This window comes from Hippopotamus amphibius, chromosome 10, assembly GCF_030028045.1.
Source record: "Hippopotamus amphibius kiboko isolate mHipAmp2 chromosome 10, mHipAmp2.hap2, whole genome shotgun sequence".
NCBI lineage: Eukaryota > Metazoa > Chordata > Mammalia > Artiodactyla > Hippopotamidae > Hippopotamus > Hippopotamus amphibius.
The window spans coordinates 83371198-83398337 of record NC_080195.1 but is presented as its reverse complement, the minus strand read 5'-3'; the positions used below and the strand labels follow the sequence as shown (position 1 = coordinate 83398337).

General features: G+C 34.5%; 1 protein-coding gene across 1 annotated transcript in view; it reads right to left on the bottom strand.

Moving 5' to 3' along the window:
* The window catches only part of GBE1 (1,4-alpha-glucan branching enzyme 1), a 266610-nt gene that overhangs the window by 49065 nt on the left and 190405 nt on the right, over nucleotides 1-27140 (bottom strand). Inside the window, exons 11-12 of the mRNA XM_057696322.1 lie at nucleotides 25408-25518; nucleotides 22471-22642 (exon numbers count right to left, since the gene is read on the bottom strand). Coding sequence (XP_057552305.1) covers nucleotides 22471-22642; nucleotides 25408-25518 — 283 coding nt within the window. The remainder of the gene's footprint in view (nucleotides 1-22470; nucleotides 22643-25407; nucleotides 25519-27140) is intronic.

The window sequence follows — 27140 nt, the reverse complement described above, 5'->3', positions numbered from 1 at the left end:
CAAATAAATTATACCTATTACTGACCCGTGCTCCCTTTGTGCTTTGTGTGTTCTGCTACTCCTGCTATTATTACTCCAAGTGATAGCTGTTTGGTCTCCATGAGGCCTTTTTTAACTTCTGCAGGAAGACTTTGGTGCTTGTGCTTCTGCTAGTACTTAGATATAATTTTTTCCCTTGTTAAAACAATTACTTAAATAGTGTAAAATTTTTGGTGTTTGTTGTTTTGTTTTTGCTTGTCTCTATTAGACTGGCGATAGACATCCTATATCCTAGTTATCCTATATTTTCATTTATTATCCCTACTGCCTAATCTAATAACAGGCACAGAGTACACATTCAAGGATTTATTAAACCTGTGTTGAAAGAAAAAAAAAGAAGGAAATCTGCTTCTCTTAGTAGGCTATATATTGCTTATGGAAAGTTCTATCTTACTTTTTGATTATACAGTTCATAGCACAGGCACTCAGATAAAGAAAGGGTCTAATAATTTTTTTTTAAAGCTGATTGCAGAATTGGTCTTTCTAAGGCCATAAGAAAAACAGACAAAAGTGCTCTGGGGTGGAAAGGGGATGGATAAAGAGGAGCATATCCATGTCACCATGGAGGGGAAGATGTATATCAGAAGAGAACTTCAGTTCTCTATTTCTTAGAGGCCTCCTCTGGTCTTTTGCTCTGAATGCCATGCTGATAGGAGGTAGAATTTCAAATGGTTCATGTTGCTCTGTATACTTTGACCTACATTCCATCTTTGTGGCACAATTTTGTTTTAAAATAAATAATAAAAGCATAATCAAACCAAGAATAAGACCATGAACAAAACAAATGAGACTGAATTGAGAATAAGTGTTATTTTTATGCAAACAATTTTTAAGAGATAATTGATAGCAACAGTAATGGACTTTTGCCATTCATTCCAAAACCATGTTGATGCTACATGAAGCAGAGGACTCACAATAGGCTTTGAGGGGGAATAGATTAGGAATAAGGGAGAAATGGTGGGGAAAAAAGCATTCTTTAATAAAATCCTAACTGAATTCAGATTTTTCTGCAAGTAGCTACAAATGTCTTAGAAAATGATTTGCTAATGGACAGCCTTGTAAAAAGTGTAGAAGTTTTGCATGTGAACAGGGCACCCACTGAAAGACTCCAACACCTTTTGAGGTGGTAGAAAACATGACAGGAAAAAAGGAATACAAAAACAAAGAATATATTGGCTGATGATAAAACTGATTATACATGTGGCTTTGTGGCTATTCTAACTTTAGGTTTATACTCAAAAGTTTAGTAGTGGAGTCAGACTGTACTATTTTTCCCTAAAATTTGCCTATAAGTTAGGATATGTTACCACTAAGTCAGGGTCAGTTCCTTGAGGTCACATAAAACATACATAGTAATAGAGATTAACAAATTTCCCTAATGAATTATTCAGAGCTAAGCAGACACATTTAGAAGGGAAGCATATAACCACAAGAGATAAGACTGGAAAGAAAATGTTCATTTAAATCCTCTATGTTTCATAACCATCATCCATTTAACTCAATCCTGGTATCATTCCCAGGCTAGATGAGTATTTCTGTAAGACTCTAAGGTTCTTTCAAGGCACAGCCTGGACACAGCTTTTCTGAGGTTCAATCTCCCACAGCCTTTCTTCTGTAGGCAGCAACTCTAACTCCCTAGTAGAGAGACTTAACTACCTGCTTATAACTTAATCAAAGAACCAGTATCAGTTTGCCTTTGGATGATGCTTCCATCCTTCAAGTTCCTGCCAACAGCTAGTTATCCTTTTCTGCTTCCCTGCTGTCAGCTCTTGCTTCCTCTCAGGCCACTGGTGCCAAAAAATGAGAAAAAAAGTTCCCTAGCAGCACGGTGGCTTGTGGGAAACACTGTGAACTTTTTCCCCCAGCAAGAAGAAAGGTTCTCCATATCTGTACTTGCTTGCTTCAAGTGTCTCCTTTTACTCTGAATAAAACGAATTTTGAATTAAAAATTTTTTTCCTTTTAAAAAGATTTTTATTGAGATATAATTGACATACAATAAACTGCATATATTTAAAGTGTACAATTTGATGTTTTTTTCTTATTAGTCATCTATTTTATACATATTAATAGATTTTGAATTTTAAAATGTGATGGCAAGTTTATGAATTAGCCTATCAACTGGTTTTGAAGGCAATTAAATGGGAGGGTTCAAAAACACATAAACAATCTTTATGTCTTTTTTTTTTTCTTTATGTCTTTAAAATAATGATATTTAAAATATTATGCACAAGTCTCCTACAGAGGTTTGATGTAACGTAAACAACTATCACTACCACCCTCCATTACAGGTAAGCCTTAAAATTTTCTATACAGCTAAGTCATTCTCTACACTTCCATAAAAGTTTAAGTTTTAATAAGAGAAAGGGTTTGGTAAAGAAAAAAACACAGAAATGAAGCAACACATCTAGTGATTTCATCAGCTGTGTGCTTAACTTTCGTCATATCCAGCCATTTCATTAAACTATTCCGTTGTGGAAATGCTCATCACTATTATTTGTCCCTGAATAAGTAGAGTTTCTTTGCTTTCCTTTAAGCTTTATCTCCCAATATACAGACCTTGCAAACTGGATGACCCACAGTAATATGATCATGGTCCATGTTTCCTGTTTCCACACCTTCTCTCCAGTTAGTCCTTGGCTCGTAATGCCTGTTACAAGTCAAGAAGGCAAAAGCCTCCAGAAATCCTGTCCATTCTTCAAAAACCAGCTGAAACATCATCTTCTATGTCAGAGACACATCTCCTTCAGTTTAAGAAACTTACTTTTTTTTTTTAGCTAGATAAACTGCTTTCAAGAAAAGACACATTTCCTAACTTCCCTTTATGACTCTCCTTTATGGCACTGTGTCTAAGTTTTGTACAAAGATATACAAGCAGAATTGTTTATGTGAAGATTCTTTCTAAAGAGCTGCCTCAAATGGTGGATACTCAATTTTTGCTCCTCTTCCTTCTTCCTTGTGCAGATAGTGTTTGGGTACTTTGATCTGGACTATGTAGGAAGGGCAGCATTTCAGTTTTGTGACTGTCACTTTATACAATGAAATGTTTTGTACATGTAGATACACAATTAAGTGAATTTAGTGTAATTGTACCAAACCTAAGGGTATGAAGAATATCTAAGTAAACCTCCATTCTTCAGGTTAGAAATTATATGTATGGTACAGAGGGAAACAAAATGAAAAATGCTATTATCTTAGAACACATACCAATCTGAAATGAACATACTGTGTTAATTTTTAAATAATATAAGGAAAGCTATACAGAAATAAATGCTATAGCTTGCCTAAAGAGTACAGAAGTATCCAAGAGACTCTAATTACACTAAAAATATATCAAAATAAGCATCCAGAATTATGGCTCTACAGTCTCTCACAAATTAGTACATGAATGTATATAAATACTGTGTCAAAGTTGTCCCCAAACTTCTTGAAACTTTACATTGACTCATTGTGTCTTTTTCGGGGGGAAAAAGAAACTTTTAACATTCCAAGTGACAGATGTCAAGACTCATGAAATACCTAAATATTCATAACTTAGCAGACATTCTAAACAACCATCCAGGAATATATACGTATTTGCTTTAATGTTATTCCTGGGACCCATAAAAAAAACCTGCATAGGAATAGTGGGAGCACGGAGTGAAAACATACTAAGAAATAAACTCTACTAACTGACTTATACAACTACAAATTCGACTGCAGTTTTACACTTTCAAATAATTTTCTGACTGTAACAGTCCAGTCTTCAGTAAATAAAGAATTTCTCTTATAGAAATTAGAAAATAGGCAAAATTATGTGTACAAAGTGAGTAAAACATGGGATATAGATACAAAAGACATGAATTTTAGGACTCTCTATATATAACCTTAAGTTGTGTAACTTCTTATTTGTAATATAGTTAGAACTTACACTTATTAAACACTTATTAAATGTAAGGCATTATTCCAAAGACTTAATATCACTAAATATGTTAATTCTTACAAGTGCCTGGTAAAACAGGTGTCATTATAATCCCCATGTTTGAGATGATGAAGGTGAAGTACCAAAAAATTAAGTAATGTGCCACAGATGATACATCTAGGAAGTAAAGCAGCCAGGATCAGAATGTGGGCAGACTGTCTCCAAACTTGAATTCATAACCATTGTGTTATACTGCCCCAAAATGAAAATTATAAAAAGAATACTGACTTTGCAGGTTGGCTGTACTAAGTGAAATTATGCATGCACAAATGCTTTATAAACTTCACAAGTTTAAAGAAATGCAGTATAAATAGAAAAATGATGTGGGAGTGTACACAGGAAAAAGGAAATGAAGACTAAGGATACTGTAACTTGGCTACTGGCTGAATGTTACAGATAAGGAAAAGGAAGGAGCAACTGAAATGACTCGAAGAGCTCACCCATTCGCTACTAGAAGAGAGATGATGACACTTATAATAATAATAATTTTTGAAAGGCATCACAATTTGTAGGGAGGATGATTCCAGCTTCGGATTCAGTGATTTTGAGGAGCCAGCAAGATACCACATAGAAATCTCAGGCAGGCAGGCAGTTTCCGAATTTACGTTTGTAGTTTAGAAGAAAAGGTTTGATTCTGAGATGTACCTCGTAATTGGGGGATTATCAGTATTAAAGATATGGACAAAGCCTAAAAGTAGATGAGCTTTCTGAGAAAGAAAGAGTAAGGAAAAAATAAAAAAGGGCCAGGACAACGCCTGAGGAAATATGTACATTGTAAAGAGAAATGAGGTGAAAAGGAGATTGTGAAAAAGACAGGGTCGTGGCTGATAAAACAAGGAGGGCAGGGAAGGAAGACACGAGGGATGTCAAAGACAACCAGTGATCAAGAGTTCAGGGAGTGGGTACAGAGACCCGCAGGTCAATGATGGCCTTAGAAGCCAGTTTCCAGAGAGAAGGAGGGGTTAACACACAGAACTATATAATGAAGTTTAGCATAGTAGAGAGAAACAGATAAAAATACTAATTAGTTTCACAGGTTAGTAACCCATTTCTCAATTTGTAAAACGTACATTTTAAAGCAATGTTTCACAAGTTTTTGATAGTTTCTCAGATTCATTTCCTAGTTATTTTATAATTATCAAAACAATTAAAACGTGTATAAAAATCATGGTGAAAAGAACTGTTTCCAGTCCAGTGCTTACTGTTGATATTGTATGTTTAGCCACACTATAAAAGGAGACATTTATTGTTTTATTTAAATGCAGTTTAAAAACAAAAACCACTTAGGTGTCACTAAAGCATATTATCAAGTTGCAGGGGAAATACTGCTTGGCATAAAATATACTGTGATAAGGGTCAGAAAACAGCAAATTTTCTGCTAATCATTAAAATTCAAAAATTCCGTTTTTCTATCAGGAAGTCATAATTACATCTGCCTTTTCCAATTAATCTTCTCAAGACAAAACAAATATAAAAATGTTCCTGACTCAAAAGGAAACAAGTGTTTTGTGTACTCATGGTTAGTTACATAGTCAGAAACTGATTTTAGGAAACAAAACTATTAACACAAATGGATTGCAATATATAAAATACTAATGCGTATAATGATTATATTATTTTCTTATCCGAGAAAATAATTTTCTTAATATACATATAATAATATAGAGATATTAGAATTTTTTTCCAATTTAAACATGACTTTAAAGTCAACTGATTGGGCTTCCTAGGTGGCGCAGTGGTTGAGAATCCGCCTGCCAATGCAGGGGACACGGGTTCGACCCCTGCTCCAGGAAGATCCCACATGCCGCGGAGCAACTAAGCCCGTGTGCCACAACTACTGAGCCTGTGCTTTAGAGACCGTGAGCCACAACTATTGAAGCCCACATGCCTAGAGCCCGTGCTCCGCAACAAGAGAAGCCACGGCAATGAGGAGCCCGCGCACCACAACGAAGAGTAGCCCCCACTCACTGCAACTAAAAAGAAAGCCTGTGCACAGCAAAAGAGACCCAACACAGCCAATAAAATAAATAAGTAAATAAGTAAATAAATAATAAAGTCAACTGATTAAATATTAACAAATATTCTTATCTTTTACTAAAAATATGACGGGTGTCTATAGGAAGAAATATTAGAATGTAAAAGTTTCAGCTCTTTATCTTACCCTGTCTGGCCTTTGATGTTATATTTGCTCAGGCAACTCTAGCTCTCATTTAGTCAGGGGCAGCATATATTGGCAAGGGAAAAGAAAAAAGCAAACAAGAATAAAAGAATTAAGCTGGAAGTAGGTTGGCGGTCATTGAGAACGTTTTTTTTCACTTCAAAAATATTTAAAATTTAAATTCCTTCTTTTCTAGCTACTTGAGAAACATTTTCTAAGGGAATAAGAACTCTCATCAATACCACTGCTAGGAAGAATATGAGGCCAACGTCTTTGTCTCATTTTACAAAAACAACATTTAGTTACATTGGAATGGCCAAGTCAGGACTAAAATTTTACCTGTCTACTCTACAAGAAGAATCTACACATCAAACTAGAAAACTGAAACAATTATCCTTGAGATACTACTTTGAGATAAACAGAAACTAGTGGGCAACACTTGAATAGAAGGTCTAGAGTTACAATGAATAATACAGTGTTTTACTACCTTTTTGTCATTATTGCCCCTCACCAACTACTACACACACACACACAGACACACAGACACACAGACACACACACACACACGAGCTTTTAAGACTTTTTTCCCTAACTGCTTCCACCCCATGAAATTTAAATACTACCGATCTACTGCATATCTGTTTATGTATACTATGATGCTCTGGAGGGCAACAACTATTATAATATCTAAGTTTTGTTTGCCCTCCCTTAATGATCAATTTTCACCTCCATTAGGGTGATACCACCCTGTTTAGAATGCATGAATAAGGCATGTTTGTGAAACCAGGAAGATGGGCGTGTTGCTGAAAAGAAGTGCATGCATACTTCTCCATGTAGAGAAGGTGCATGCTGTATGAATCAGGTAGTCAAGGAATTGTTTGATTATGTATCTTCTGAGCGTATATAAAAAGACTGTACATGGCCCATGTGATCACTGTCTCCTGGATATTATTCTCATCAAGCTTCTGACAAGATTTAGGAGTTGTCAGAAAAGTCTGGTTCTAAAAATACTGGGGTTGACTAACAAATATCATAACAGTAGCTTTCCAACTTTGCAAGCAAAAGAATATGTTTGACTATTTTTATTTATTTATTATTCTGCTAATATTTATTTGGCCTCATTTATAGGAGAGCCCATATACACACAGAATTTTAAAGTCTCCTAATTAAAAGAGAGAGAGTCCTATTAGTTCACACAGCTTTCAGAAGACCTTGCTTTAATAAATAAAATGCCTTTTAAAAAGTCAACAAATGGATTTTTCAAAATGTACTAGGGTTATAAATGTTTATTTGCTCAACATGTAATAATTAAGTTCTTCTCTCATACTACTATTTTAAAGTTTATAGCTAGGAATAAAATAAGCTGATCCTTAAAAAAATATTTTAAGTGCACAGCATTTTTACATTATAATAAAGGAAATGAAAAGAAAATATAAAATGTGGAATGAATTGTTAACCACATAATATATTTTTTTTATTAAACTATAGATAACACATTGGGAAATAAAGATATCTGAATGTCTTCTCCTTTGTAGAAAGGTGTTATGAAGGCCGGCGCGCGTGATGGAAAGGAGAAACATAAAGAATTTACTTACCCACCTTACCAATTTGTTATCAAGTATAATATGAAACTTTTACTTATGACCTTTATATAATCATAATGTATATAAGATTAAAGTATTGAAAAGGGTGCATTATATAGGTTTTCAAACTCGTACTTTTGTCCTCTTTTCATCCCCAAATGGTCATCCCAGCACATCTCAAAATGGAACCTCTGAATGATGATGGTTTTGTGTGTGTTGGTGAAATTCAAATGCTTATCATTAGTTTCTATTAAAAGTAATTCATAAGTGTCTATTAGACAATGGTGTACAAACAAAGATGCAAGCTGTTTCTGGATTGTTTCTCCCAAGCTATAAAAGTCCTCTATAAAAACTGAAAGTTGACTTCTTAAAAGTTTAATAGTAAAGCTTTTTAGTTAATTTTCAATACTTTTCCTAAATATGTTTTTAAAGGGCAGATAACTATTGTATTGTAGGCTTTCTATAATGTAGTTATGAACTCTTCAGGCTTTAAAAGTTATGCTATCATTCTTTTTAATTTATAATTTATGCTTCCACAGGTATAACTTACTTTAAGCAACTTAATTATATAAAAATGTTTTCATGAAAGATAAACCAGGTGGTAATTCTTCACTATATTACAGAATTCTTTAAGATAGCACATTTTCAATCGCATCTCAAATTATTTATTTTACAAACTCTAAATTAAAGAAAACTTCTCCAAATGATAGTTATTTCATAGTGTGAGTTACACATATATACTACCTTATATTTTTAAAACTGCTTAAACCAAACACCTGGATCATTTTTGAATTATGAAATAAAATGCAGAGGTTGATTCAAACTTGCACATTCAAAGAAATGTATCTCTTTTATTACCTACATAAAGCAAAAATTTCAAGAACTATTACTTGATTACTTTGGATATAAATATGCAGTAAAAATAATTTACCTAAATAATATAATGATATTTTTATCCTCATATTACATAACTTAGGTGGAATTAACAATTAAATTTCTCTTTCATTTTGAGGCAATAATCAGAAGGATCCTAGTATTTATATGGCTCTGGAAAAATGGCAGTTTTATTTTCCTAATAATCTTCAGAAAAATCTTTTTTTAATGAAGTAAATGAAATAATGAAATAAATGATTTTGAACCAATCCACAAGGGATACATCCAATATATTGATTGATGTGAATAGTGTGGACAGAACTGAGACCTACAATTTTAAACCAATTTTAAAGAATCCCAGTGGCAGAAGATCTTGCAGTGCTATATTTAGTGTGAGGTGACTGCCCCCTCAAATCTCTCTCTCACATTTTTAGTTGAATAACATATCTAAAGTGTGGATCTGACAATGTCAGTCTCCTGTAAAACCCTTCAACAGCTCTCCATGACCTGGCCTCTCTCTCATCATTCATGTTCTAAATTAATATGTCCCTCATTCTGTTTCACCTTCTTAGCTTTTTGTAGTTACCATTGCAGTGAGGGATACTCGTAGAGGATCAGGGAAAGGGCACTTTAAACTGAACCCCCTTCCTACAGGACACCCTCCCTGATGGCCCAGCTCTTCCTTCCCCAAGTATCAGTTTAGTGTTCTTCCCTGGGGAACTCACACTGCTCAGTGCAGATCTTGAAGGTGACATTTATCACCCAATTGCCTGGCTTTGTCCATCTCCTTCCTAGAGAGCAGGCTCCATGAGCTAATGCCTGTGCATTCTCTTTGTTAGGCAGGTCTTAGGCTGGTGCCTGACCTGGCAGTAGGTGCCGAATCACTGTAGAATGAAGGAAGCATGGGGGACTAACAAGTCATTTGTAAGAATGGCTCGAAATTTGAGAATAAGTTACTTTCTCGCTTGATTTGTTTCACAGATTGCTGCACAATATGAAATTTGGTTTGTTATTTTCCTTTTTGACTCATCTCCTCTGGAGGGATGTCTATAATTAGAGCTTTACCAACATTGCTGACAATCTTAGCATACATTTCAGGTGAAATAATAATAGAGTTGGCCCTCCATATCCCAGGATATGGAAAGCACGGATACAGAAGGCTGACTGTACTACGTGATTTTTACATAAGGGCCTTGAACATCCATGGATTTTGGTATCCTCGGGGGTCCTGGAATCATCCCTGCCCCTCACAGTGAGAAAAGAAAAAGAAAAATTACTGTATTTCCCAAGGAATTTAATCTCTCTACTACTAACTGAAATTAGTGTGCATATTTCACCATCCTGCTTTGTTTAGGGGAGTGAGCCGTGGTGGAGAGTTAAAACTCAGACAATGATCTAAAGTTTTAGAGGCAAAGAAATTCACCTTCTAAATCCTATCTCCTGTCGGCAAGTTGCACAGGAGAAATGTTGCCAGAGCAGATTATTTGTGTTTAGAGCAGTCACCATCACATCCCAAGAGATGACAGCCATACACATAGCTTACCAGCTCTAGTAATATATAATCAATCACCTTTTGCATCCTGTGGTTATAAAGATCTTTACAGCCTGCTTGAATAATACTGGAAGAGCCAGCCATTCAGTCTTTTAGCTAAAATAAACTCTCTGATCAATTCTTTTTGCAGGGAAGATCTGTGGGTTTCTTGGTAACCTCTAGAAGCTTATGAAAATTTCTAAAAGGCTGTGAGCCAAATAACAAGACTTACTACACAGTAAAACTGAGGAGAAGAGAATTAGTGAAGGCGAGAAATGACTCAAGAGCCTAACACCACAGCAGAAATATTGTGAAGTGTAAAGAAAATTCATAGCATGAGACTGGTGGGGGAGGGTTGGATGCTTATTCATTTATTGGTATTTCATGGAGGCAGATTCCACCAATAAGATGAGATTATCACCCAGGTGGGCCTTTGCAACTGAATCGGGGGAGGGTTAGTTAAAGCTATAACTCTAAAATTAGGAATTCAGAGCTAGATATGATGTCTATTATATATTATCTTTACTCACATGTCCTAGGATAACACCCTGTTTCCCTCCTTAGGAAGATGAGCAACTGACAGAGGATCCTGGACCTAAATGACTCCCTGGATTCATAGGATTCTTCTGTGGGGCACTGAAGCTCATTAAGTGAGGCTCTGGAGTTCTTTTAAAATGTTAGGTAATAAAGTAATAAAGAAGGTTTGATGAAATTTCTAGGTTTCTACATAATGTTAAATTACATAGTTCCTCCATTCTGCAAACTCAACCATTTACAACTCAACATGGAACTGGAGAAGTTTATATACTACACTTCTAACCCAGGACTATGTGGACAGTGAGTCCATTTAGTGATATATATATACACACACATACACAAGACAGTATATATAGAGTGTGTGTTTCTGTGTGTGTGTGTGTGTGTAGTAGCCTAAGAACAAAGAATTCAGATATTAATTTTAGAAAAAATTGTGCTCTTTTCACTGGGACTTATTTTCAGGTACAGGCCCACTTTATTGTTTTGTTACATTAGGAAATCTGCTAAGCAGCCTACAAGCTGAATTTCCTGTTTGTGATTATCTCACCTTGAGGAGATAGAGATGAAAAGGAAAACAAGTATCTCCCATCCATGGCAATTTTCTTTCTTTACAGAGATATGATCATATACCTTCTCTAGGAGAAAAGTCAATGCCCTAGGTGGTAGGTTTTGGCTTAAAATTTGTAAGACCTGAGGAGTAATATGCCACTGGTTAGCATGTCCTGTATAGAAAAACAACTTTATTTTCCCATAAACAATTGAACTAATAGTAATAATTAATACCTCTACTTTCTGATGCAGTTTTAGAGCCTTAAACCAAAGAGAGAAAAATTTTTGTTTCTGGTATAAAAGGCTTAGAGGCAAAGGGCCACAGAGCAGCAGACCTTGCTTAGATGGATAAAGACTGGGATGCCTAAAAAAACTTAAAAAACTAAAAATAGAACCACCTTATGACCAAGCAATCCCAATACTGGGCATATACCCAGAGAAAAGCATAATTCAAAAAGACACATGCACCCCAATGTTCACTGCAGCACTCTTTACAATAGTCAGGTCATAGAAGCAACCTAAATGCCCACCAACAGACGAATGGATAAAGAAGATGTGGTACATATATACAATGAAATATTAATCAGCCATAAAAAAAGAACTAAATCGGGACATTTGTAGAGACATGGATGGACCTAGAGACTGTCATACAGAGTGGAGTAAGTCAGAATGAGAAAAACAAATATGATATATTAATGCATCTATGAAGAATTAGAAAAATGGTACAGATCAACTAGTTTGCAAGGCAGAAATAGAGACACAGATGTAGAGCACAAGCATATGGACACCAAGGGGAGAAAGGAGAAAGTGGCAGGGGGTGGGGGGTGGGATGAACTGGGAGATTGGAACTGCCATATATACATTGCTAATAAGAAAAAAAACATCAAATTGTACACTTTAAATATATGCAGTTTATTGTATGTCAATTATATCTCAATAAAATTCTTACAGAAAAAAAAAAAAGACTGGGGTGCTGCATTGGGTCTTGTCCTACTGCTTTAACTCTTTCTTTGGAACTTCAGTAGGAGGTCAGCTCAGCTGAACAGTAGCTTAGGAAGAGTCATTAACACCACACCCAATCACACCATTGACAACCACACAGACCCCGAAAGAAGAAAAGCAGGGACCATACAGATGTACCCTGAGATCAAGACAGAAAGAATTAAGGACAAATAGGTTCAATTGCTTCTGTTTTCCTCTCAACATCCAGATTACTAGTAGACCCTCTTTCTATATGTAAATGATGTGATGTACTCAACTTGGTCAAGGTAAGTGGCCTAGAGAAAAATGTGGATAAATTACATCAGAAACATTCTTCAATAAGTTAAGATGAACTTTCTCTAAAGTGACTCTTCTCCCCGGTTAGGATCATCAGCAAGGATGTGAAGGTTCTTGTGTGAAAATTAACCTGGCAGAAGGAACATTTCTGGTCCTGACCAAGTTGTTTAAATCACGTGGGGAAAGGGACAGGCGAGTCCCTCAGCTAGCCCCCAGAGATCCCAGCACAGTCTGGATCTGTCTTTGGCCCAACTTTCATTTTTGCACTTCTTTCCAATCAGTGGATCTCTATATTATATCTCCACACATTAAATCACTTAGGGAAATGTTTTAAAAACCACTAGTGCCACCGCCTCACAATCACTGACTCTGGCGTGAAAGGTTGATGAGGCTCAGGCTTCAGTCTTTTAATGCTCCCCAGGTAACTGCAGCAGCACTTCCTTAACTCTTAGCCCCATGTCATATTCATGGTAAGTTCTCATTAAATGCCAGCCAAAATTGGTTATCAGTGAGCTGTGAATCAAATCAGGGGCCATTACTTTTAAGTCTATGCCATTTAAAATAGATTCTATTTGCGTCTCTGAGCATTTTAACAGGGCTTCAAGCCATTACAACTGCTCATATTGAGAATTTTGCAGTTTTTCACAGCTCAGTTTTATAGATTTCTAGCGGTGCTACATTCAGTAAACTTGCCTCAACAAGCTAAGAGAAAATGCCAAAAATTAGCACTCCTACTGTTCGGCAGAGTGTATTTTGTCCTCTTACAACTGCTTCAATTCCAGCACTTAGCAGGAAGACATTTAAATTTTTATTGTATTCCTATCTATCAGAAAAAAAGAATTTACAAGTTTGACACTAAACAATCACAGATGGAAGATTTGAAGTAGGATCACACATTTTACACTGAAGTATAACGTAGCTATCACTAAATGCAGACTGACACAAAATCCACCCAACTTTCCCTGTAGCTTTAGGGAGAATGTAACATATTCATTAAAGAATGTCCCACAGAATTTCAAATGTCAAAATACAATATAATCATATTGAGAAAATCCTTCAAATTTAGTAATGGAAATTTCATAATACTGCTGAGAGAGAAAATTGCCAGTTTGTAATTATGCCTCTTTCTCTGCAGGTACCACTTATTACAGAAACTAGAATAACATCACGGTAATGAGATTCCTAAACAAGAAAGTAATAAAAACATAGGTATGCATATCAGATGGCCAAACTGTTAATAAAAGATAGTTTACCCCATCGTCATGATTTGAGTTTGGTTATAAATAGAGAAAACAATATAAGAAAAGTAGAAAAGGCTTCTCATTTAAATTTTATCTGTTGATACAAATCAGTTTGAGAAAGCTTCTCAATATCAACCAGGAAAACTCCAGAAGCAGTCCCATTCCTGTTTGCCTTATTGGCTATGGGAAGTCCAAGTCCAGCATCCTGGTCCTTCACTGGCCCTTCACTGACAGTTGCACTCACTACATACCCATTATCTGAACCAACTTCCTGTCCTTGTACTGTGCCCTCTATGATTTCTGTTCTAGAACCAGAGAACTTTCCTATATCTTTTATATCCTCTTGGAATTCTCTCTTTACTTCCTAGCCTTAAGGAATCTTTAAAAAATTCCAAAGCCTAGGCTACAGCCAAGACCAATTCAATCACAATTTCTAGTATTTTTTTGAAACTCTCCAGATCATTCCAGTGTGCAATTTTTAGAACCAGTGATTTATGGGTTCGCTATTATATCAGCTATTTTCTAACTCTTTCAAAACCCCTCCCTCTTTTTGACAGATGCCTGATAAAATTCCAACCCTTGATCAACCATGGCCTTCTAGGAAAAAAAAAAAAAAGTCATACAACCAAGGGGTTGATCTGGCTTACAATCTTGACTACAAATCTCAAATGAACATTCAGTATTACTTAGATATCTTACTACAGTTCTCTAGTATTAATATTTTCACGCCTGAAAATGTCTATTTCAGACTTCTACTTTTTTTTCCAGTCTCTTATTCCTTCCACTCTCAGATGATGACCTCACTGATAATATAAAAGGTATCAAGCATGAACTTCTTTGTCTTCACACAACTCTACTTACAACCAACCTACACTTACATCTAGAAATTGACATGGAAACAAATAGTTTAACTCAATGAATGAATAAATAAATGAGTGAACAAATTAATGAGTCCCATTGATTCCAGATTATTTCTAACGTTTCAGTTTTATGCATTAACAGCTGATGTCATGGGCGAGATGTGTTTTATGATTACAACATGAGTCTTCAGTTTTCTGGACTACCATGCCATATTATAGTAGTGAAACATTGCTAGCTTTGTTGATTTAACTCTGCTAGTTCAGTATTTTTTAAATGAGAAATTTGAATCATTTATGTTTTGAGATATACCCAGAGAGTTATATGCAGCATTAAAATTTCAAATGGAACGAAGGTGTACTCATTTAGAAAATGTTCTTCTATAACACAGAGTCCCCAAGAGGAAAAAGAAAATGACAACTGAGAAAGCAAAGCTTCTGTTGTAAGAATGATTCTTACTTTAGTTCAAAGGCTTTCTGAACAAGCGGAATATGAACATGACATTATTGAAAGTGATTCAGATCACTCTGCATTTGAATCTCTATCTATATACGATGAAACTCAAGAAAATGAAGTCAAATCAGAGGGGAAAACCAAAACAACTTCCTTTGAAACAAAGCTGGCAGGAAACTCTCAATAAGAAGATTACAGTCTTCACCAAAAAAAAAAAGTTGTTTAAAAAGATTTTCTTCAAGTTATTAAAGACACTTGGTTATGAAAATGAAAATATATGGAGTTAGCTGTCCAGTGTAACCTTCTCCTTACCACTGCCCCGTCTAGGATAGGATTACGAAGAGCTTTCTGAAGAGCCAGAAAATTTTTCACAGAAACTGACTTGGAACTAACTTAGTGATGACAACACTTTAATGCATGTTATTTTTGAAATTCATATTTTAAAAAAATGATTAAATACCATTATTTAGTTTTTAAATTTGAGATTAAATTTTCATCATTTTGTTTGGATAGCTGATTCTTAAGATTACATTCTAGTTTGTCTACCTATATTTTAAATCAGCAAGATATGTGCTTAATAGTTAGATTTTGATTTATACTTGACATTTTAAAATGTTTGTACATGCTTATATTTTAAATGAGTTAAATACTCAGTTTCTTTTCTTTTTCTAGAATTCTAAGCAGTCTTTAATAAAGAAAAAATACCATCAATGCGTTATTTTGGTATTTCAGTTGACTCTTAAAAAATGACAGGGTTAATTAATCTGATAATAACTTATAGTTGGCCCTCCATATGCTTGGCTCCTCCACATCTATAGATTCAACCAACCACTTAGTTTGTAGTACTAAATATTTTTAAAAATTCATATATGAGTGGACCCTTGCAGTTCAAACCTGCATTGTTTCAAGGGTCAACTGTACCTGGAATTAATACTGCAGTATCAGTATTGGTGTCTTTTTCCTAATACACACTTGCTGGACACAGTAGCCCATTTGCCTTCCTGGCCACACCTCTCTACAGCATTTCCTGACAAGTCACATGATAAGGCCATGTGATTACTCCCTCTGCCTCAGTGGGCTGGGTTAGTAAAATGTAGCACTTCCAAGATAACAAGAGAATCACCAGAAAATGGGGCAAAATATATCATTATCCTCATTTTCTTCTTTGCATTGCTTTAGCAGTTTATCTACATACAAGTATAGGCATATGTAGGAGATATTGTGGTTTCAGTTCCAGACAACTTCAATAAAGTAAATATTGCAATAAAATGAGTCACACAAATTGTTTGGTTTCTCATGCATATAAAAGTTATACTTACAATATACTATAGTTTATAGCAATAGCATTATTTCTAAAAACAATGTACATATCTTAATTTAAAAAATACTGTATTGCTAAAAATTGCTAACCATCTTTTGAACCTTTGGCAAGTTGTAGCAGTAACATCAAAGCAAATCAAAGCCACAATGAGATACTACCAAACACTTGTCATAATGGCCATCATCAAAAAGTCTACAAATAACAAATATTGGTGAGGATGTGGAGAAAAGGGAACCCTGGTATGCTGCTGGTGGGGATGTAAATTGGTGTAGCCACTATGGAAAACAGTATAGAGGTTCCTCAGAAAACTAAAAATAGAGCTACCATACAATCCAGCAATTCCAATCCTGGGAATATACTTGAAGAAAATGAAAACACTAATTCGAGAAGATAACATGCACCCTGATCTTCATAGCAGCATTGTTTATAATAGCCAAGATATGGAAGCAACCTAAGTGTCCATCAACAGATGAAGGGATAAAGAAGATGTGGTATTAAAAAACAAAAGAGAGAAAAAAAATACTCTGCTATCACTCATATATGGAATCTAAAATATGAAACCAACAAATAAATATATAAAAAAAGCAAAAACAGAAACAGACTCACAAATCAGTGGTTACCAGTGGGGAAAGGGAAGGGGGAGGGGCAAAATAAGGGTAGGAGAGTAAGACATACAAATTACTATGTATAAAATAAATAAGCTACAAGAATATATTGTACAGCACAGGGAAATATAGCCATTATTTTGTAATTACATTAAATGAATATAATCTGTAAAAATATTGAATCACTATGTTATACACCTGAAACTAATATAATAGTGTAAATCTACTATACTATAATTAAAAAAAGAGCCCTGATCACAGATCTCCATAACATATATAATAATAACGAAAAAGTTTGAAATATTGAGAGAATTACCAAAATGGGACAGAGACAGGAAGTAAGCAAATGCCCTTGGAAAAATGGTGCACAGACTTGCTCAATGCAAGGTTGCTACAAACTTTCAATTTGTAAAAAGCATAGTATCTGTGAAGTACAATGAAGTGAAGCACAGTAAAACAAGGTGTGCCTGCAACATATATTCACTGAGGTCATCTTATGTGTAAAGGAAATGTTTTTCATTCTATATTATTTTTAACCAACAATTAAATATTAAGCAACCACTGATTATAAAAATAGCATAGACATTCACATAATCAATAATCATGTCTTATTTTTCTAATTTGTCTCCTTTTAGTTATATTATAAATAGATAAAAAAGTGAACCACAAAGCTATTAAACCATCAATCAATATCAGGCCTTTCTTACTGAAGAGTTCATGATATTTTAAAGTGATTGAAAACCACATTTTTTCATTAAACTTGCCAATCAATGAATGATCTCTAAATTGATTTCCTCAGGCCCTGTTTTTTTTCATTTGAGTTGAAGTTTAATATTCCCAACCGACTTTAATCTCACGACATTGCTTCAGTCCTACTCCTTCTTAGACTTTTCCTAAATTCATTGTACGGCTTTCTTGTGCCTTTCTATCCTAAGTTTTTCTGGCTGAAGCAGCTCATAAATTCCACCAACAATCTAATCTCTTAACCCAGTTTCGTACATATTTACACAGCATTCTCTGCTTATTTCTATCACTGTATCTAGTGAATGTACTAGGACCGAGATACTTGTCTGCTTACTTGTCTGGAAACCCTTTTGGGTTTTGAGACCTTGAGGGCAAGAACTCTTTTTCACCTAGGAATATCCACCACTTAGCAATACCTGGCATATAGTAGATACATGTAAATGTCTGAAGCATGAAGGAATGTTATAAATTGTGTTAAAACACATTCTAGAATGTGTCATGAGTATACTAAATGTATAGTTTAAATTGATACATATCTCAAATTCACTAACTTTTTAAACTGAAGTTGCCTCATAACAATCTGCCTTCCCTTTCTCTCTCGCCACGCCCCCCTTCCTCTCTCTTTCTGTGTAAAATAAATCCGTACACAGGTATGCCAGAAAAACATATTAAGTTTTATCCAATGCTCACACACACTCATACACAGAAACCATATAATACATAATAAATGTTAACTGATTAATATCATATCGGCTTATCCTAGAAATGAGAATCGAGGCAAACCTCAGACCTCTTCATACATGAAAGCTAAGTAAGATGTTTCAGCAGCAACATTCAGCAGATAGCACTATGAATTAAAAGCAAAAGAGAAGTAATATTAACTCTTAGTGAGACTGACTACAGAAATGGCTTAATTTCTATATAATGAACCACATAATACCACCCAGGAAAATGTCATTTGATTTTCAACAAAGAATTAGTGCCTTTACTGATGTTTTCAAGAGAAAATGAATTAAATATTTTAAGAAACTTTTATATTAAATATACCATCAGGTAAGATTCTAAAGAAACACTCTTGGATGGAACTGGAACATCAGCATTTGGGACCCATATATTTAATGGAATAGCTAGTAATATTAAAAATAGTAATAGTAAATTTAATTTAAAATTAAATTAAATTTAAATGAACATTAACTGTGAGCTATGTGCCTGGCAATACTCTAAGTCTTGCATATGTATTAATTCATTTTACCCGCAAAACAATCCTCTGAGGCAGGCACTCCTCCATTTTACCAAAGAGCACAGGGCAGAGAGTACTGATTCCCCTTACCCAGCTAACACAGCTAAGCTTGGATTCCCATCCAGGTCGTTTTCTTAACCACTATGCTCTACCTTTTCCCTAAAAGATATTTATTAGCCATATTTTGGTAGCTATATTTGATTCTTTCATATGATGATATGATGGAAGAATAGGAAATATTAACATATTTATTCATAATCGATTAAAATAACCTAGCAAAACTAAAAAAAAAATCATACCAAATATTCCCCTGCTTTAAATCAGAGTGAAAGAATTTTTTGAAACTCAAAATTAGGAGTATATAAGACAAAAACAAACTGGTATCATTGTGAGAAAAATTCATATTGATCTTAATTATTTTTGATAAACAGAACACATATCTAAATGCCTGACGAATTTAGGCAAATACATTTAAATGAAAAACTACAAAAATGTGTTGTTTTCTTGCTTCTTTTAAATCACTCTTTCTCTACTAGAGGGAAATAAAAACAAAATTCCAGAAAGCTAACAAGTTTTAAAATGCCTAAAACATGAGTAAACAACCAGATTGCTCCTCGGTCTTGAATTTCTTAAATTGATCTTTTTAAAAATTAATTTCTTACATGCCACTTGAAAAAAAATAACTTTGCTTAAAACTACAACTGGTGATTGCAGCTAATGAACTACTGCTAAAAATACTACAAGGTAATTATATATATATGCATATACATAAATATATAAAATATCCCTTTTTGGAAAAATATGAAAGTCTTGTGATATGCTAGATACTGTGCTAATTGCTACTAGTTCATGAAAATATAATAGTGAATAAGATACAGATGACCCTATTTTCATTTAGTTTTAAATGTATCATGGCAGCCATATATGTAAGTTTTTTAAAACGTAATTTTATGTGCCACAAAAGGTAAGTATTGGGTAATATAAAAATGTATAGTAAAACTAGTCAAGTTTGAGGCTTTAGAAAAGGCTTCCCTAAGGAAATAAGATTTGCAGATGAAGGATTTTGTCAGGTATGGCAGGGGGTGTTTGAGCAGAGTGATTCCAAGAGGGGAGAACAGAAAAATCTACAGAGTTCAGAGTGGAAGGAGGCTGGTACATTCAATGAACTGAAAGAAGCCTTGCTTGACTGGAGCAGAGCCATCAATGGAGAGACCCATGGGAGACCATTCATGCAAGGCATAGAGGTCAGCTGGAGGACACTGCAGCCATTGAAGCCATTAAGCAGGAGAGTGCCATGATCAGACAGTGAAAAAAAAATATTTAAAGTCATTGGAGGTCACAGGGAAACATCAAATTTCGTAAAACAACATCAATAATCAGAAATTATTGAGACTGGAGATTACTGTTTTCAAAGTTAGTGGAGAAATGCTAGATTTAGATAAGATATTAAGACAGAAGGAATTTTTAAAAAGTGTTATATGAGAGATAAATATTATAAGGCATTTGAAGGACAAATGTAAGAAGAAAACTTCAAAAGATCTTTGAATCCTATATCAAAGAATAATCTCAAAATTATATTTGATACCACAAATACGGTCAATTTACAGACCTTATAGAGAGATGCTAGAAATAATTACGTTTATTTAGTTGTGTTACTATTGAAAGTTCCATGGGAAGAGTTTCCAAAACAGAATAGCAGCTTAGCCGGCCTTAGGTTGAATATGTACAGTTAAGATGATATTAATATAAACATTTCACAAAATTTATGAACTTACTGGATATTTGTTAAGATCTTAGCTGTCCATTATCTGTTTTTACCCTCAGAGAAAATACTGACCAAGACTCAGGAGATAGTTCTCATTATGAACTTTCATCAGACATTTTTTATCTGAAAGTTATCAATATTAAATTAACTAGGGCCATTAAGTCTCTGTCATCTGCAGATAGTTTTGTTTTACTCTGATGCTCTTACATGCTATGGGCTAGAATTGTCTTCAACAAAGGACAGTCTCAGGAAAAGGACTCTATCAGGTACTGCAAACTACTGAAACTCTTGTCTCTTTGGTATAGGCTTCGGAGCTGACATTCTTTACTTAACTTCCAGACTAAAGCAGTAAACTAAGTCAAGAGAGTGATGCAGTGGGCTTCAAGAATTAATGACAGGACTAACAGCATGAACTCAGAGGTCTTATTTGATTTTGTTTCTCTATCAGGAAAGTTGTTTTAGTTTCCACATTTATAATGAAGCTCTTTCATTTTCTTTTTAATCTATCTATATACACTGTAACAATTTAATAAACTCTGCTTTTGTAAATGTAATAAAACATTTAAAAATCTCTCACTTTACATGGTGACAGTTATTTACATAGGTTCATTGACTCTACCTTTTCATCAAGATATAATTGAATAAACTATGCCACTAAGGCCTTACTGGAAAAGCCATACTCGTGAATGATGTTCATTGTGTCAGGGAGGACCAGTTGCCTTTAAGGAACTGAGACTGGTTTTATTTATGAATACAATGTCTTCAAAGTCCACCCAGGAAGCCCGAGCCGGTGCCTGGAAGACAAAGTGCAGTCTCACGGGTCATGAGGGCCGCTTCCTGACAGTCTGGGAATATGAACAAATTTTGGTGATCCTGAGAGGAGAGGGATGGCACTAAAAGGTACAGGTTGTACAGGTGAAATATGGTGTATGGTTTATCAGGTTTGGCTTCCTAATCTCAAGATAGCAAACAATAGAGGCTTTTAAAAGTCCAATCTGAGATTTTTTTTTTTAATAAAAATTTCCAGATAGAAATGAATTAATCTGAAGCTCTAAGACTTTTATTGTAGAAAAATAAGTCAGCCTCCCATATGCATTTCCCAGTCTTTCCAGCTCTCTCTAGCCTAAAAATTGGTGAAATTTCCTAAAGTTCAAATGCTTGTGGTTGACCAAGCAGAACAGAAAATGGTATTAGTTGATTTGTATATTTTATCATTCAAGATCCTTCAGACAATGACCTTTGAATATTCATACGTTTCCTGTTTTTTTAAATAAATATTTTTTTGTCTATCAATATCTTGGGCGTTGGTTTCCACATTTATAATACAAGTATACTGGCACACAGGTACCTCAAAAAAGACCAATATTAGCTCAATATGCTATGACATGATATTATATCCTTCTTATGTTCAATGTATTGTAAATACTATAATAAACTCAGAATGATTAAATTCAGAATAATAATTCTATGTTTTAAAAAAGTTCACCCCACTTATTGATATATAAAATAAAATAGCAGCCATTAGACCACTTCTGCATCATGCATTAGTATAACAATAATCTTAAAGTAATTTAATTTTTACAATTTACACATTACAATGTTTTAAAGAAAGAGAATTATAATTTCCTATTTTAAACCTGAACAGCCAAACCAAAATATTCTACATAACTTATGTCATATATAATATCAGCTAACAATTTAAACACAGATTGGATATATGCTCAACTCATACTTACCCATGAAATTGAGATAGCCTTCTCCACCGAGTGCATGAGTAATGAGTCGAATCATTTTATGAAGCTGTATTCCACGATCAATAACTGGAGTAAAAGGGGTCAGAACACTCATGTTTGTGTACATTTCAGCATCCATCAACCAAAATGCCAGCGTCTTATCCCCAACAAGAGCCTATAAAAATAAGTCATTGAAATAAATGCAAAGTATAGGTACTAAGCAGTTGTGATTTATACTAGAATAACACATGATTACACAGAATGGGAAACAATGCAGAAGAGGTGTGTGAATTAATATTAATTTCATGTATTTTCCAACAGTCACTATGCTGAAGGTGAGCTGGTGAAATACATGAGAGATCTCATGTATCTATGTTTCTTTTACTTTTAAAACAGCTTGGTGAAAAACTTATCAGCTACCTGAATATTTGTTATAATAAGCTGATGCTTCACATATTTTTAAATTAGAATAAACATGTATTATAATGTTGAGAATACTAACAGCTTTTTTTTAGGATTTGAACAATGAATTTTTTTAATTGAATGAAAATTCTTTAAATTCTATAGTGCATTACAATTTTCAAAAGTTTCACACACATGATTTCATATAGTCCCATAATCTTAAACTATCAGAATACTAACAGATTTTTAAAAATAATTTGTATATCATGATTTTATTGTTTTGCAAGAATGGAAGAGTTTCTTAAAAATCATTTATATGTATATGCATTTATATTTATGCAGATGTATTTATATATATAAAATATGTATGTAAATATATTACAATAGACCCTCTTCCCCTTCAGCAGCAAATTGACAACTTTTTCTTAAAATGTAAAATTTGCTTTCTCATTAATTTGCCACCTAATCTAAAATTAGTTTGTTTTATATGAAAATATAATAGTTGACAAATGGGGAAGGTAACTCAGAAACAGCCTGAGCAGCAGAAGAGGCCTCTTAGCAATCTGAATTATTTATGGTTAAAAACAGCTAACTAATGCTGTGTTATTTATTGACAAAAAATAATATATAGTGAAACACAGAGATTAAGCCATAATCTCCTCACCCTATTACTGTGTGATTATTTTCATTTTTAGAAAAATATTTTTATTTATAAAGCTACTTTAATCTCTAAATTATTTTCACACATTCATATTTATAATTTTTATCAGGTTTAAAATTCAGTGTACATTTGCTTTTAGAAACAACTAGGCAACTTGCATCTTTTTGTACATTCCCAACAATTTGTAACACAAAGCAGAATTACCTGTGTATTTATTCTTTTATTCATTCATATAAAATGAACATATATTAAGAGCTCAAAACAGGCTACAACTGCTAGGAGTTTTTAATAGAAAGATATAATTTATGCATGTATTTTAATTTTCATACTGTTATGTGGTTGGCAAGGGATTCCCCCATCCTTAAACTAATACTGTTCATTTCTTATTTTGTAACATTTTGGTTCTGTTTTTTTTTAATAGGTATTTATTTGATCTGCTCCACAAACAATTTAAGTTGAAAAGGAAGTACTGCCCCGATTAGAAAGAGGCAAAACTTGGTATATGCCTACTTCATGAGTGAACAAACTTTCTGTACAGGCCAAACGGTGCATAGTTAAGGCATTGTGGGCTCCTTTCTCAGTCTCAACTACTTAAATATGCCATTATGACTCAAAAGCAGCCATAGACAATAGGTAAATGAATGAACATGGCTGTGTTCCAATTACCTTTACAAAAACAAGCAGGAGGCAGAATTTGGCCCATGGGCCTTGGTAGCTGACCACTGGTCTACTTATACTTTCTTAATAGTTAGAGAAGACACCTGAAAAACTAGTGTCTATCTTAAATTGTCAATTTCTGCTGAAATAACAGAGGAGCTTATTGTTTTAACTTTTTCTTAATACATATACTGCAAACAATTTAAAAAATTTTTACTGTCTTTTTAACGTATAAAGAGTTCATTTTATGTGGTTTGTGACGATTCATAGGCTTTAAATAACTAAATGGCCTGTTCTCCATTTATTTATGTTTATCGAGTGACTGTAGCCACAGTGCTAAGGCTGGAACTACAAAGGTAACGGAAACAAATTTTTTGCTTAAAATGTGATGAGAACATGAAGAATGGGGAAACTGTTTTTTCCCTATACACCTGGATGAAGACTCAGGGAGAATATATGTGAGTCAGGGTATTAGGTATTTACAGGAGCTTCCCAGGTGAAGTAGGCATTTGCAGGTGTGTGGGGAAAAGTACAAGACGAGCAAGGTTGACCTACTCAGGAATGGGAGGAAATTTAACAGTATCGAAGAACAGAACTCTTGGAGGGTTGAGCAGAGAATAAACTTTGGAGTGGGCCAGGACATGACAGGCTGTGAATGAGAAGCTTTAACTAAAAGATCTGGGTTGACAAAATTAGCTTTGCCCTTTGGAAAATACTTCAGGCTACGTTACAGAGGATGGACTAAAATTGAGAGGGACAGAGGTCAGGGAGATCAATCAACAGATTTCAGTGACTGAGGGAAAAAAATGATGAAAGCTTGTGAAAAAGCATAAAAGAAAATCTTTCAAAGGGAACCTAAAATGGAAATTAAAATTAACCTGGATTAGCACCAACATTCCTCTCGTGACAACAAAGGGAAACATGGAAGATAACACTAGCGACTGTCATTCACAATCGTTTAATTACAGTTTGGCAGGGTAAAAGCGGCAGTGCATTTTGAAGCTGGAATTTATGGATCTACAAAATAATTTTAAAATGCTTTTTCAAGTACGAGTAGTTGTGACATAAAATAGACAGATACATTATATAGTGTATATATAATATATATTAACTGTATTAAACTATAGAAATTCATATTGAGATATGTTTATATTTAGATATGTTAAATATGTTGATAAATACAGACAGAGACAGAGTGGTTTATACACGTATTTATTTACCTGATCGTGGCTCTCTGCATAAGCAATGCACTTTTCAAGGTAGCGTCTGTTTGTGAGTGTATACACTATATTGCCCATATTCCAATCTTCATCTTTATATTCTTTAAGCAACTACATGCAAGACAGAAAATAATTTCAATACACCGTTATCATTCTTACCTTAAATCCAAACCTAAGGGTATATACATCATATCAATGCAAATTACCTGACATGCACAAGCACACCCACAGAGCAAAAATATCTTTGTTGAAACTTTTACTGAAATCACAGTTTTTGTACAGACTATCCAAATGACAGAAGTGTTGCATGTGTGTGCGCATGTGTTTGCTTTTGTGCAGGTGATTTAATCACTACATTTTAGGATTTTTGCAACCTTTTTCCCCCTCTAACAGCTGCTGCCTCTTGATTAATGACCCCAATAAAGTGTTGTGCAGTATGTCTTTCTGTCACTTCCACATGATAGAGATTATATTTGCTACATTTTTAGGTTTGAAAGAAAAAAAAATTGGCAAGAATAGTGTCTTGTTTTATTCTTAAAAAAATTAAAACAACTATTATTTCAAAATACAAAGGCTAATTATCATGAAATAATTATCATCTTAACAGACCACACGTTTTTGTCCCCACTTCAGTTGTTACTCAGTCTCCAATGTGGCTTCTGTGCCCCTAACACCTCTTCAGTGCAAATGACCTTGCCAAAATCTCAGATTATGATTGTCTCCTAGGTCAGTAATTGCTCTTTCTTGTGCAAATGCTAGCTGTACATGACGATAATGCAAACCCTACCCCTTCCCATGAGATACTTTCCTTCTTAGACTACCATTATGAAACTCTTGATTGTTTTGTTTTGTTTTCCCAAAGTCTCTTCCTCTGCCTATCCCATAAAAGCTGGTGCTCCTCAGAGTTTATAGCCTAAAAAACAGCCTGTTCTTTTACTCAACACATTCTTTCTAAGTGGGCTTATTTTTCTGTCTAAAAGTGTCAATCGCATGCTGATAGAACTCTAAAATGGCCCCTATGATTCCTGCTATGATTCATATTCGCATCTGTGTATAATCCTTTACCTGCAGTGTGGGAAGGACCTTTGAATACAGTGGGTGTCCTTAGAAGAAGCAGTAATGTTTTAAGCTGCTAAATTTGTGGTAGTTTGGTATACAGCAATAAAAAATTAATGCAGATTTTGGTACAAGAAATGGCGTGCCAGCCTGCTTGTATTTTCCTTTGCATTTTTTTTCTCAGTGGAATTCTGGGGTGCTTAGCCATCCCCCATAATTGCAGTGTGAATTACTGGGCACCAGAGGGCAGACTGTATTAGGCAGAATAATGGCCACCTACAGGTGTTCACATCCTGATACCCACAGTCTGTGAATATGTCACCTAACACGGCAAAAAGGTCTTTAGAGATGTGCTGAAGTTAAGGACATTGAGATGGGCAGATTATCCTGGATTACCTGGATGGGCCCAGTGTAATTACAGGGATCATTCTTAAAAGATGCTTGAGTTGTCAGAGTAAGAGAGACATTTGAAGATGCTGCCCTGCTGAGGGAAGGGGCCATGAACCAAAGATGAGGGAAGGAGCCATGAACCAAAGAACATGTGACTTTTAGCAGCTAGAAAAGGCAAGGAAACAGAGCCTCCAGAAAGAATGCACCCTTAGCAATGCCTTGATTTTAGCTTAGTAAGATCCATTTCAGATTTGTGACTATATGATAGTAAATTTGTGTTATTTTCA